This window comes from Hemitrygon akajei, chromosome 3 (assembly GCF_048418815.1).
Source record: "Hemitrygon akajei chromosome 3, sHemAka1.3, whole genome shotgun sequence".
In the NCBI taxonomy this organism is placed as follows: Eukaryota; Metazoa; Chordata; class Chondrichthyes; order Myliobatiformes; family Dasyatidae; genus Hemitrygon; species Hemitrygon akajei.
The window spans coordinates 185,478,334-185,492,403 of NC_133126.1; the positions used below are offsets into that span (position 1 = coordinate 185,478,334).

A 14,070-nucleotide genomic window follows, 5' to 3' on the forward strand; every position below is an offset into this window, starting at 1 on the left:
ATATAAGTTAAAAAGTGAACAGTATAACATTACTGTTGCTTCATACATAATGAGACCTAGGTAATGGCAGGGAGTTCAGTAGTCTTAAGGCTTTGGGGAAGAAACTGTTTTTCATCCAAACTGTTTTTTTTCCAAATGCTATGGTACCTTCTGCCTAATGGTGGGGGTCAAAGAGATGGATCGGAGAGATCACTGATGATGATAAGGGTCCTGCATATCAGTGTTCTTGACAAATATCTCAAATGGGAGGCCCTGATGATTCCCTCAGCAGTACCCGCAATCCTTTGTAGGGACTTGCAATTTCAGTACCAGATGGTGGCACACAGCTGGTAGATTCGTAGCTCTGACACCTCCAAGAGGACTACAACCTTGTGATTTGAAGGATTGTGTGTCTCAATCCGGACAGCAATGTTGGCCAGAGTCAGAGCCTTATGCTTTGGCTCTTGGAGGGGTCATCCATGCCAAACAGGTCAAAGAGTAGAGGCCAGACTCAGAGTCCTCCAGCTTCAGGGTTCAGCTCAGGGCTAACAACCGTGACTGGTAAAACAAAAATGTTATGGAAACAGCAATGACGAAACCTTCTACATCTGAGTGTGACAGTATTCCTGAGGCCCCCACCTGGGAATGGCATGACTGACAGTACTGAAAACTGCGAGGAAGCTACCGACATGATGAAGGAAGCCCTGAATACTGCTGGAGATGGAGGACTTCCATTGCTGCTCTAAATACCAACAGTATAACGGACAGTAAATAAGTCACAGCTCTTGGACAGAGCTGCATAATGAAAATTAAATGTTCATATCATGCATTAATATGACTTGCTTACCGATTATTTTGACAGGTTCACAATCTACACCATTTCGTGCATAAATGCCAAATTGAATGCATAGGAAGAAATGGCCTAGAGCTAGAAAGAAATAATAAATTGTATATATCTTGCATGTTGAAACATTCACCACTCTATCCATAACTGGCTTTATCAGTTAACAACAAAAGTGTTGTTATAGACATGTGTATTTCAAAGTGACTTATGCACTCACTTGCCTCTATTTAGTACAAATGTCATCACTTGAGCCTGCACAATGAGAGTACTGCTTTCAAAAGCAGCATGTTTTTAGAACCTGAATTATGCAATAGAACCCTGTTGTGAATAGCTACAGTTACAAACAGAGACCTCTGTAGTTAATTTATTTTGGCCATCGACAATACCCTTACCTTATTTTAGAGCATACAACCATTTCAATATTTAAGAGCAGAACAAATACAAAGCTACATGTTGTTGACAAGGGCTGCAGCCGGATTTTGATGCCTGAGTGAAGGCAAATAGGAGAAGTAACTTTTTCCACACTGAGGGTGGTGTGTAAATGGAACAAGCTGGCAGGGGCGGGTACAATTACAACATCTGAAAGATATTTGGACAGGGTCATGGATGGAAAAGTTATAGAGATGTGGGCCAAATGCAGGAAAATGGCACAAGCTCAATTAGGCAAGATATAAGACATAAATTCTGGGCTCTTTTTATTATAAAGTAATTTAATTGATAAGCAAAAACATACAGTAGTAAATATAAATTTTGTTAATCATGCTGAACACAATTATCATACATTATCTTTGCTGATTTACAGAAGTCTCACCTTCTATTCCTATAGAGGCCATTAGCATTTGATAGCTTGAATGCAGTAAATGTCTTCTCTTCAAATAATCTACAAAAAAGTTTTGAAAGGCTTATTCTCATTATAAAGCTATTGCATATAATTGTTCTCATTATAAAGCTACAGCAAATACATTAGTTTGTAACAGCGGATTACTTACAAGCAAAATATATACAGACTCCAAGTACAATTACGAATAACAACACTGAAAGCGTATGCACTTCAAGAATTCCTGTAAAATGGAAGGATAAAGAGCATCTTTAGTTTGACCACATTCATAAAACAACTAAAAACAATAATGAACACTCTTACCTATCTGATTGGCAGAAAAATGTCTTCTCCATAAACTTTTTCCATTCAACATCTTAATTTGGTATTCCAATTGTATTCCTCCACCCTAATTAAAAAGCAAAGAATACAATGGCGAACATTTAAAAAAATGCCAAGCAGTAGTTGCATCCAAGCACAATCTTACTGAAGTCAGAATGTTTTTATAAGCATTGTAGTCGCCTTTAAACACATCAATTTACATTACTTGTAATTGACATAAACAATGCACAACTAACTTTATTTAGCCTTTTGTATAGTCAAGAACAGGATGTGGATTTTACAAATTTAGCCACACAGACACACATACCAACTACAGAAGCAAAGAAAGTGAACTTACTTAACAAGCTTTATAACACTTTAAGCTGCTTCACAAACTACTAATTATCTTAAATCCCTGGTTACTATGAAAGCAAGTGCAATTCTACACAACAATAAGAAATGCTGAAGAGAAATCAGCACATCAGGAAGCATTTGTGGAAAGAGGAACAGTTAATATTTCAGGTCAAAGACGCTTCATCAGAAATGTGAAGAGTGAGAATCTGACACGATCCTAGTGAAAGCTGGTGTGAGTTTGAGTGCTGACTTGTCCACCCCTGTTCCTGCTTCTGTGCTCTTAAAGTTCAGTACCTCCTCTCAGTTTGAATCACAGTAAGTATCCCAAGGAACAAAGAACATATTCCTTGTTTTGATCACAGCACCAAAAACCTTTCTTCATTTAACTCATATTTTTAGCACCATGGCCATGTCCTTCTTGTTTTTCCACAACATCAAATCCACTAACCCCTGTCAGATATATTTATCTTTATTTTAATGATCTTCATTTCAACCTTACTGACAGCAACATATCCATTCCCACTATATGGCTCTCCTTTTCACTTATAAATACAAGGTTAAAAGGAGAACAATGAAAAAATAACCAGTTTTATCATATTAAAAATAATTTGATGAGATCCTTTGATTTTCCATCTGAGTGCCCCAGGAAGAGAAGCTGGTAGGATCTTCCGAGCATTTATCCCAGCCAAGGAGCAAAGTCATCAGCTTACCCCAGTTACATCTACTGGAATGTGCTTGACGCCCAAGGCATTTCAACCACCCAGGGGTTCCTAACCTTTTTGCTGCCATGGAGCAGCAAGGGTTTGGTAGATCCTGGGTTGGGAACCCTGGCACATCAACTCTCTCCTATGGCGGGGGAAGTGCTCACTTTAAACGGATTTTAAATGGATTATATAAATTACAGGTTTTCCTTACAGTCTAACAATAGCTTGATTTGCATCTGGTAATCAGTGTAGAAAATGAAGTTCATACCCTACAATTACTGACTGCAAGGAACCACCATCTCTCCCTTGCTGAATGGAAGTTGAGTGTTTTTTGACAATCTGTGTAATTCATTCCATTCATATCTATCACCTGCACGAGAGAAGAATATAAAAGAAGCTATCAAAGATATTACTGAGAGTTTTTACACTTTTTTTTGCATTAATTCACAAGGGCATGTTTATAAGGATGGATTTTCCGATTGGATTGATGGGAAAGTTGTCAGTATTTACCACTGCTGCACAGTCAGAAGTTCTGGACTATATGTACGCATAGCTGAACATAGTAAGTAATCCGGAATGTGTTGTCAGTGAACCCATAGGATGTGCCATTTTGTACTCTTCCCTAATGTAATCAAGAGAGAGGAGCTCAATGGCTTTATGAGGTTTAGATATTTATTAATTATTTTCATGGTAAAATACATGGAAACATTTTGAAAGAACTGTGAATTTTTCAATGGTATAATAACCCATAGTTCCTGGTCACCTAACTTTCTTGCTGTGTGAACTGTGATTGCAGGTAAATGTTTTAAAATAGGATGTATTCTAAAACATTTTTTTAGGAAGGCCTACAATTCTTTATTCTCTTCCTTGATTCTGTAAGCATGTTGCAATTTGTATTTGCAATAATTAAATCCCTTCTTTTTTCTTCATGGTTTAACAACTGAAAGGGTTACCAGAATTGAGTGTCTTGTCTAGAATCCCTCTGAATCAGTCCTGGATAATAACTAAGATCAGGAAAAAGAAGTTAATGCCACGGGAATTACTAGATGTCTATGGGGAGTTACCTTTCTGATCATTAGTAAGCATCATTCACAACACATTAATTACAGCCACAGGCAATCAGTACCTACTCTTCCTGAAACATCAACTGTTCATTCTCCTCCAAGCGTGCTGCCTGATCCTCTAAGAGTGTGTGTGTGTGTGTGTGTGTGTGTGTGTGTGTGCGTGTGTGTGTGTGCGTGTGTGTGTGCGTGCGCATGTGCGTGCGCGTGTGTGTGTGTATGTGTTTTTCCAGATTCCCAGCATCTGTAGTCTTCTTTGTCTCAGGAAAATCTCTGAGAGGCTTTCAGGACAGAGGGGTGGATGCATGGTCAGGTCAGCTTGGACCTGGATACTGGAGTTATCATACACAAACATAATGTACATGCTCTCAAAAATCAAGTTTTGGGTTAGAATCAGAGATTATTGTTAGATCCAAATGCTCTACAGAAATCCATGGTGCAGTCCAAATTAATGAATGAGAGATAAATAGATTCCCATAAAGTCTGGAGTCAGGCAGGGTTGTTCACTCTCCCCGTCTTCTTTATGTGCTACATGGAACCATTTGCTGAGTCCATCAGGACGGACAAGAGCATACGATGGGTGACGCTGCCAGGCAGTGGAGTGCGGTAGTCAAAACCCTCCTGTACATGGACAAAGCCCTCATCTTCTGCTTGGATCCATGGTCAGTCTGCAGATTGATCAGCATCTGAGACCTATTCGATGTGTCATTAGGGGTCAGAGTTAATTGCAGAAAGAGAAAGGTCACTAGCCCAAATTACTGCTCGAAGGTGCTGGGGATCTGGTTCAGAGGGGCTGAAGCCTGTGACAAGAATCGGCAATAGGTTGGAAAAGTCAAACAAAAATTGGTTATATGAAAATAGTGTTCTCTCTCAATAATTGGCAAGAACCTAGTTTTCAGGTGTGATGTGCTCTTAGGACTGCCATACCTGCCACAGGTGTGGCCTGTTCCTTGCTCTTCTTTCTTGGTAATTAACCAGGAGCTCTTCCAGTTTAGCTGGGGGTCTGAGATGGATTCCAATGATTGCATGCACAAGTCCAGAGAATAAGGACAAAAGTGTTCCCACATTGCTTTCATCCTGATGATCAGGTTTGTGTTGGGCTCCGTCAGCCAGCGTGTGAACCCAAAGTACATGGGCACCACTGGGTGCTGAAGTTCTACCCGTCCCTGCTTTCGCAGAAGATCAGCCTGGCCCCATTACCACCAACATCCTGCAACATCCACCCTTCGTGGAACAGTAACTCCAAGTAAATGCCTTTGGCCACAAATCCATCAGTCAGAGGTCAGCCTGGAACAAACTACAGACACTGTGGGACAGAGACACGACAGAATGCCCATACCATCTGGCAGAACAGCTCATTGATAGATCTCACCAACGTGCACCAAGAGCCCGCTTGGCTGACACTGAAAGGGGCCGCCCAGACAGATCCTTCCTGTACAGATGGCAAAACATCCCCAACACGTGCCGTCCTCAGGAAGTGATGAGGAAGAGACTGTCACCCACCCCTTCCCAGAGGGTGTGATGATGGATACAAGGATCAATGTCCCGGTCCCGGTCCATCCCCAGTAGCTCCCTCCATAACAGAGGACCCTCTGATCCAAGGGGTCTCCCAACTCCCTATTTGTCACACTTACTGGCAGCGTTGCGGACGAAGGACCCAAAGTAGTGTTGAGGAAACCTACCACCCATCTTACAATCTCCTTGACACAGCACCATCAGGAAGGAGGTATGGAAGCATCAGAACTAAGACAGCCAGACTGGGTAACAAGTTCTTCCCTCAGGCCGTCAGTCTAATGAATAGCCTGCTCCCACTGGGCTCTCGTCACCAGGATAGCCAGCCGTTTACTGTATAGTTTACTGTTCACCTGTGCTGCATTTTGAATTACATTTTATTAACTTATTTATCATATAAAAGTTTGGTTTATGAGCTGTGTGAGGGAATATGTTGTGTGGATGCACCATGGTCTGGAGGAACGTTGCTTCGTTTGGCTGTACAGTCAGACGCCTATAAACCTGAACTGTTCCCAAGGATACACACTGAGACAGACATCTAGTGCTGCTGAAAGGACAGTGAAAGACACTCTTTAATCTGACTGAAACTTGCCTGTGAGGGAATACTTCTGACTGGCTGCAGAAATACATATGGACTGCACTAAAACTTAGTGCAGCCAACATTAGGGCTCTGTGAGAAAAGACCACAGCATAGGCTCCTTCCACTTCTACACACAGAGGGCCAGAGTTGAGTGGGGAAGCCCCTCGAACAATAGTTCAATTATTCCATTTAATATCAGAGAATATATACAATATAACAATGAAAAGGGCATATCTCCCCAGGGGAGTCACACGACTGGCATGGTGGTAATATTTTTATTTTTTTTAAAAGTTTACACAACTGAGTGTAATGATCATGAACGCATTCGCTTTCTTTTTCACTGTTTCTTCCTTTGTATATATTTTCACTTTTATATAATTTAAAGAAAATCAAGTTTGATTTTGAAATATAAAGTTTCCTTGGCACAGCTGTCTATCCACACTCAAGTCAAAAACAAAAGAGACAGTAGCTGAGCCAAGAAGAAAAAGAGGTTTCATCCTTCCATCCAATTCCATTGAGTTCTCTTCATTAACGAGAAAATAACCCAATTACCATTTGACAGATCTCATTATCTTACATCCATCTGACTTGTCCCCTGGTAAATACAAAAGCTGAAATAATTATTTAACATTTCTGCTATTTTGCTGTTACATTCTGTGTTTTGATCCTGTCTATGTCTTAATAGTCTTATTCCCAAACCATTGTTCCTTTATAATTATGTAATTTATGTAGATGTGGAATATTATATTCATGCTCCTCTGACTTTTCTACTGCTCATTTTGTATTCCCTCTCATCACGCTCTCTCCTGCTCTAATTCTATGCCATCTCATTCTTGTGTCTTTATTTACCTGTAAGCTTTTGGTGTCCAGTTGTTTTTTAAGTGGAACATATTTATCCTGAAAGATTTCCAAAGACAATGGTGCTACATCATAGAGGTAGGAATGAGGACCCTGAACCTCACCTGGAGCACAATAGAGACAATAGCCAAAGACAGACAGAGATGGAGGACCTTCATTGCTGTCCTAAACGCCAAGGGCATAATGTGCAGTAAGAAAATAATATTTATCTTGGGCTGAATAGGTTATAAAGGTTTCTCTTTTAGTTTACCATTATTGTTTGTGTTATGTCGTTATCTCCTCTAATCTCTCAAGTTTTCACCCTCTTAAAGAACATTGTCACATCTGCTGTACATTCTTCTCAATTACGGATTTAAATTATTTACAATATAAACAATGTTGCTTTACTCGATTTTCACATCTTTTCTAATTCATTGGCATTAGTAGTGTTAGGGTTAATGTTAGGGTTAATTCGAGACTGCCATTACAGGTCAGGAGTGGCTCACGTAATGCGAGGGAGGGGGGAGGCGAAACTGGGGACTCCGCTACACCGAAACTACTAGTGTCACGCGATTCAGTAAACAAAAGAAACAGGTAACTCGTGAGTGTATGGCATTGGGCCAATAAGATGGACACAAGTGCCCGATATTACCTAATATGTAGCGGGGGGTTGTGCTGGGGGGAAAAGGGATATAAATAAGAGCAGATTGTAAGGGGAAGTCGGAACGCGCCTTCTCCAGCGACTCCGTCGATTCGCTGTGCCAGTTACGAATTCTGCAATAAACCCAAGTTTTGTAATATTCCGGTGTTGGTTGTCCCTCTTCCTAAACGAACACAGGGCAGAATTTCAAGCCCAACAGTAGATACAGTTGCAAATGCTTCCCTGCTAAATCTCCAGTACTCTATTCCCTTAATTTGTCTTTTTGAGACAGTAATTTCTAGCTTGTTGAGATCGACCATTGATATTATTGAATTGAATTGACTTTATTTCTTACATCCTTCACATACGTGAGAAGTAAAAATCTTTATGTTAAGATAAAGATTTATGTCTCCATCTAAATGTGCCATGAGCAATCGTAGTAATTTATAATAAATAGAACAGTCGATGTAATATAGAGTACACTCCTGATGAAGGGTCTCGGCCCGAAATGTCGACAGTGCTTCTCCCTATAGATGCTGCCTGGCCTGCTGTGTTCCACCAGCATTTTGTGTGTGTTGTTAGAGTACACTCAAATCAGCATGAGTTCATCAGTCTGACGGCCTGGTGGAAGAAGCTGTCCCAGAGCCAGTTGGTCCTGGCTTTTATGCTGCGGTACCGTTTCCCGGATGGTAGCAACTGGAATAGATTGTGATTGGGGATACTCAGGTCCCCAATGATCCTACGGGCCCTTTTTACACTCCTGCCCTTGTAAACGTCCTGAATCATGGGAAGTTCACAACTACAGATGCGATGGGCTGTCTGCACCACTCTCTGCAAAGCCCTGTGATTAAGGGAGGTACAGTTCCCATACCAGGCAGTGATACAGCCAGTCAGGATGCTCTCAGTTGTTGTTGGGATCTGTGGGTCCATACCAAACTTCCTCAACCGTCTGAGGTGTAAGGGGTGCTATTGTGCCTTTTTCACCACAGCTGGTGTGTACAGACCACGTGAGGTCCTCGGTGATGTGCATGCTGAAGAACTTGAAGCTGTTGACACTCTCAAGCCCAGATCCATTGATGCCAATAGGGGTTAGTCTGTCTGCATTCCTCCTGTAGTCCACAACCAGCTCCTTTGTTTTTGCAACATTGAGCAAGAGGTTGTTCTCTTGACACCACTGTGTCAGAGAGATTACTCCTTCCCTGTAGGCCACCTCATTATTGTTTGAGATAAGGCCAATCAATGTAGTGTCATCAGCAAATTTAATTAGCAGATTGGAGCTGTGGGTGGCAAGACAGTCATGGGTAAACAGGAAGTAAAGGAGGGGACTCAGTACACAGCCCTGAGGGGCTCCTGTATTGAGAGGGTTGGAGGTGAGGGAATCCACTCTTACCACCTGCTGGCGATCTGACAGGAAGTCCAGGATCCAGCTGCGCAAGGCAGGATCAAGGCCAAAGTCTCTGAGTTTCTTGTCGAGCCTGGATGGAACAATGGTGTTGAATGTTGAACTGTAGTCCAAGAACAGCATCCTCACATAAGCATCCTTCTTCTCCAGATGTGTAAGGACGGTGTGTAGAGCTGTTGCTATTGCGTCAGCTGTCAATTCATTGTGTCAGTAGGCACATTGTAGGGGTCCAGTTTGGGTGGTAGCAAGCTGCAGATGTAATCCTTGACCAGCCTCTCAAAGCATTTGCTTATCATTGAGGTGAGTGTGACAGGTCACCCGTCGCTTAGGCATGTTACCTTGGTCTTTTTTTGTACAGGGACAATTTGTACAGGGATAATTTGAAACAGGAGGGCACTCTACACTGGGAGAGGGAGAGATTAAAAATATCAGTAAGCCAGTTGTGCTGCACACATCCTGAGTGCTCGCCCTGGGATGCCGTCTGGTCCAGCAGCCTTGTGACTGTCCACTCGATGGAAACATCTGGGTACCTCAGCCTCACAGATGACCAGGTTGCAGGCTGTAGCGGTGGCTTTCCTCAGAGGCTCAGAGTTAGCGACATCGAACCGAGCGTAAAAGTGATCGCTCTCATCTGGGAGAGAGGCTGCGGTGTTGGCGGCACCACAACGTTTGGCTTTGACATCTGCGATGGTATGCAGCCCTTGCCACAAGTCACGTGTGCCATTCGTTGTGAATCCTCCCTATATTGTTGCTTCACAGCCTTGATAACTGCATGTATTTTGCTCTTTGCCCTACTTAATGTGCATATCTCTTCTTTGTTACATTACATGGGCTGTAGACTATATCTGTTAGTGTGGTCAATCTTAAATTGCTCTTAACTATCCTCATGCATTCCTCGAACTGAAATTGTTTTATTATTGTCACATGTACTGAAAGACAGTGAAAACCTTGCCTTGCAGTGTTCTTACAGATCAAATCATCACACAGTGCATTGAGGTAAAACATACAAGAGAATGCAGAATAAAGTATAACAGCCACAAATAAAGTGTAGTGCAGGTGAACAATAATGTGGAAGATCATAATGAGGTAGACTGTGAGATCAAGGGGCCTTCTTATCTTATAATGGAGCCATTTAATAGACTTATAACAGGATAGATGCACTGAGCCCAGTGCTACATGCTTTCAAAATTCAGTATCTTCTGCCTGATGGAAGAGGGTAGGAGAAATGTCTGAGGGGGAAGGAGTCTTCAATTATGCTGTTAAAAATTTGAATCATACGGCTACAGTCACTTCTATTTGTCGTTGTTGATTCCTCCCACCTTTTCCCCAAATATGCTACCTACTCTACATGATGAAAAAACGTTTGCTTTTCCTCATTTACCATTCATCACAGTGCACATGACTACAGATAAATACTGAATACATACCAGGCAACCAGACAACGGAAAGTCATGAGTGAGGTTCAACAGCTGATTATTTCCAGCGGCAGCCACTGCTTCTTTACTCCAACAGCTCTAATTGAACATTTTCAGATTAAAGTGAGTATGAATAACAGAACAAGGTAACGCGATATAAAAACAGAAATATTCGACCGGCAGTGACTGAACAGAGGAGCACTATAGAGAGAAAAATAAAGTTTAAGTCTCAGGTCAATGGCCACTATCACCAAAAAATAACATTAGAAATAAAACAAGCTTATGAGGCATAAAAATTTGAGGTGGGGATGACAGTGGAATGGGAAGAAATTGATTGTGTCAAAGGTCGAAATTAAAATGGATAACAATGCAACAACCTAAAAGTTACTCCCCCTCTGAAGTATTCCCAGTTCTGATGAAACGTTACACACCTAAACTCTTAGCTGTTTTTCTCTCCACAAACACTGACTAACTGAATATTACCATCATTTTCTGCATCAATTTGAACTGCTCCACTTCTTTGATTTTCAGCATGTCTTTGTTTTTCCAGGACCTTGCAAGTAAATTAAATAGCTCTTTTTGATGGTCATGAACTGCAGGGCTTTGTCGAGAAATTGGACCAAATAGTTTAGAACAGGGGCTCCCAAACTTTTTTATGCCATGGACCAATATCACTAAGCAATAGGTCCACTGGTCTACACTATGTACAGTGATTTATTCACAGTAGCAGCTCAGGTGTTAGAAAATGTCTCAAGATCCCTGATAGGGAAATCTCAATCAGTTCATGATCTTTATCCGCAAATTCTTACTGAATCAAATATGCCCCTGCTGCTCCTGACAAAATTTTCTTGGCTCAAACTTTAAGCGAGGCCATTTAGGCAGATAATACTTTCCTTGTCATTTACTCCAGCAAGACTCCACAGAATTCCAAGCATCATTCCAATCCCCAGGATTGAGCACATCTATAAGGAGTACTGCCACAAGAAAGCAGAATTTCATCTTGGGACACTCGCCATCCAGGACACACTCTCTTCTCGCTACTGCCAATAGGAAGGAGATTCAGGAGCCTGAGGTCACACACCAGCAGGTTCAGGAACAGTTATGAACCTTCAACCATCAGGCTCCTGAACCAGCACGGATAGCTTCATTCACTTCAACTCTGAGCTGATTCCATTACCTATAGACTAACTTTCAACGACTCTACAACCCACGTTCTCAATATTATTTATTTACTGTATTTGCAGTTTGTCTTCCTTTGCACATTGACTGTTTGTCAGTCTTTGTGTGCAGTTTTTCATCAACTCTAATGCATTTCTTTGTCCTACAAAGAACACCTGCAAGAAAATGAACCTCAAAGCAAAGACAAGATCTGGAGGAATGGCCAAAAGGAGCAGTGCATGAGGGTTCATATTCAGCCCAAAGTTATGGCAACACTAGTTTTCGTAATACAGTCATATTATTTATATATTAGAGTGTAAATACTTAAGTTTTATTGTTTATTTGTTGGTAAAATGACAAAATTAAAAGTATGACTTTGTTCATTGAACATTGACAAACTCCTTACAGAGAACTGTGGAATTGAACCTAGTATTGCTGGCACTGTAATGGGGTTACACTACCCTCTGCAGCTTCTTGCTTTCCTGTGTATTCAAACTGCTGTACCAGACCATGTGGAATTACTATACTCCTGCTGCTATTTTTTCAATATCCTGATATTCCCTGTCTGTAGGAACACACAACTACAATGTGGGCGATCAACAAACCTTGCACATAGTGAGAATTTGATCTAAGAGACAACATCCTCAACAATCCTTGCAACCTCTAAGGCCTGGAAACTGCATCAGGTCTTTGTAAACTTTTGCCAGAACTCCAAACACTGCTGACACAGAGTGCGACATTTTACACTCTGTGGCAGTAAATGTGTGTTAAATAAATGCACTATACACTGTGTGTACTGCTCACAGGCCTTGTTTTCACTTGCTTCTGAAAAAGCTACTTTACCAACAGTAAAATAGTTTATCTGTTCTTACTGGTATTTTTATTTCAACTACGTTTTGTCGCCAGACCCACCTTTGAGTTATTCTTGTACACAGAGCGCCACTGATTCTTCTCATCATAGTAAAATAGCAAATTTACTTCATGTTTTTCCTTCAGAAATAATTTTAATACATAATAGAAATGTTAATTTTTTATATTTCAAACAAATATTTTACAATATATTATTATATAACAGACTGTATGATATCCTACAAACATGATCTACTGCAAATTTGATTTTTCATAATTAAATTCCTTATCGTTGTTACAGAGATCTTGGGTTGCTCTAACACACCTCCTAGTGGTGAATCCTGGACAATACAGACAGTTATTGGAGTGAACTAGTTTAACTACTGTCGTTTTTAGTAAACTGGTATGTGAACGGCAATTTTAAATAAGTTCATTTTGGATATCATCAATCATTTTATTTTTTCAATATTACTAAAATAAAACCACTCTCACTGCTTTAGTGTGCCCTGTGTACGGAAGCCCTTTCTAAATTTAGGTTTGTCACTGATCACAATTTCTACCTGCAGTGGAAATCAAATGTTACCGTGGAATAATGGAAGAAAATCTAAGAACTGCAATCACTTACACTAAATATAATTTTTTTTTGCTACATTCATTCTCTAAACAGTTCTCTTCTAAAGTAAATGGCTGGTCAGTATTAAAAAGACAAAAAGTGAGCATGTACCAAACTAAACACATCAAAATTTGCGGGGGAGGAGGTGGGAATTTTAACTTGAATTGGCTGCATGGTTGATTAGCCTTCTACCCATCTCAAGTCACTGGAGCATTGAGTAAAACCAGTGATCTGCCTGGTATTGTACGATCCAGCTGCTTGAAAGTTATTGTTTTATAAACTATATTAAGATTCAGGAAATCCGTACAGGTTGAGTACCCCTTAAACAAAATCTGACTTTTTTAAAGCCTGACATGATGTCACAAATGGAAAACTCCAGAAGGCACTGGGAAGGTTCCAACGTACTGTGCAAGTCTTTGCACACCAGACAGTTCAGAGAAGTGACCTCACTTGATCAACAGAAGTTAATGAAAAATAGAAAAACACTGCTTAAAGTGAAAAATGAATGCCTTGTGCAGGAAGGCAGAGTCGACTGTACTTCCTTAGAAGGTTGGAGTCATTCAATGTCTGTAGTGAGATGCTGAAGATGTTCTATAGGTCAGTTGTGGAGAGCGCCCTCTTCTTTGTGGTGGCGTGTTGGGGAGGAAGCATTAAGAAGAGGGACGCCTCACGTCTTAATAAGCTGGTAAGGAAGGCGGGCTCTGTCGTGGGCAAAGTACTGGAGAGTTTAACATTGGTAGCTGAGCGAAGGGCGCTGAGTAGGCTACGGTCAATTATGGATAACTCTGAACATCCTCTACATAGCACCATCCAGAGACAGAGAAGCAGTTTCAGCGACAGGTTACTATCGATGCAATGCTCCTCAGACAGGATGAAGAGGTCAATACCCCCCAATGCCATTAGGCTTTACAATTCTACCGCCAGGACTTAAGAACTTTTTAAAAGCTATTATTAATGCTTTTTGAGATAGTGATTTAGATGCAT

At 40.9% G+C, this 14,070-nt stretch overlaps 1 protein-coding gene across 4 annotated transcripts in view; it reads right to left on the reverse strand.

The window, feature by feature from the left end:
• Window positions 1–14,070, reverse strand: part of LOC140725722 (transmembrane protein 145-like) — a 54,687-nt gene that overhangs the window by 23,982 nt on the left and 16,635 nt on the right. For 2 of the 4 annotated variants that reach the window (XM_073041569.1, XM_073041567.1), the window contains exons 3-9: window positions 12,537–12,614; window positions 10,479–10,565; window positions 3,288–3,389; window positions 1,965–2,049; window positions 1,813–1,884; window positions 1,635–1,703; window positions 827–907 (exon numbers count right to left, since the gene is read on the reverse strand). In XM_073041569.1, the coding sequence (XP_072897670.1) occupies window positions 827–907; window positions 1,635–1,703; window positions 1,813–1,884; window positions 1,965–2,049; window positions 3,288–3,389; window positions 10,479–10,565; window positions 12,537–12,614 (574 nt within the window). The remainder of the gene's footprint in view (window positions 1–826; window positions 908–1,634; window positions 1,704–1,812; window positions 1,885–1,964; window positions 2,050–3,287; window positions 3,390–10,478; window positions 10,566–12,536; window positions 12,615–14,070) is intronic. The other 2 variants (XM_073041570.1, XM_073041571.1) reach the window with 2 other exon arrangements.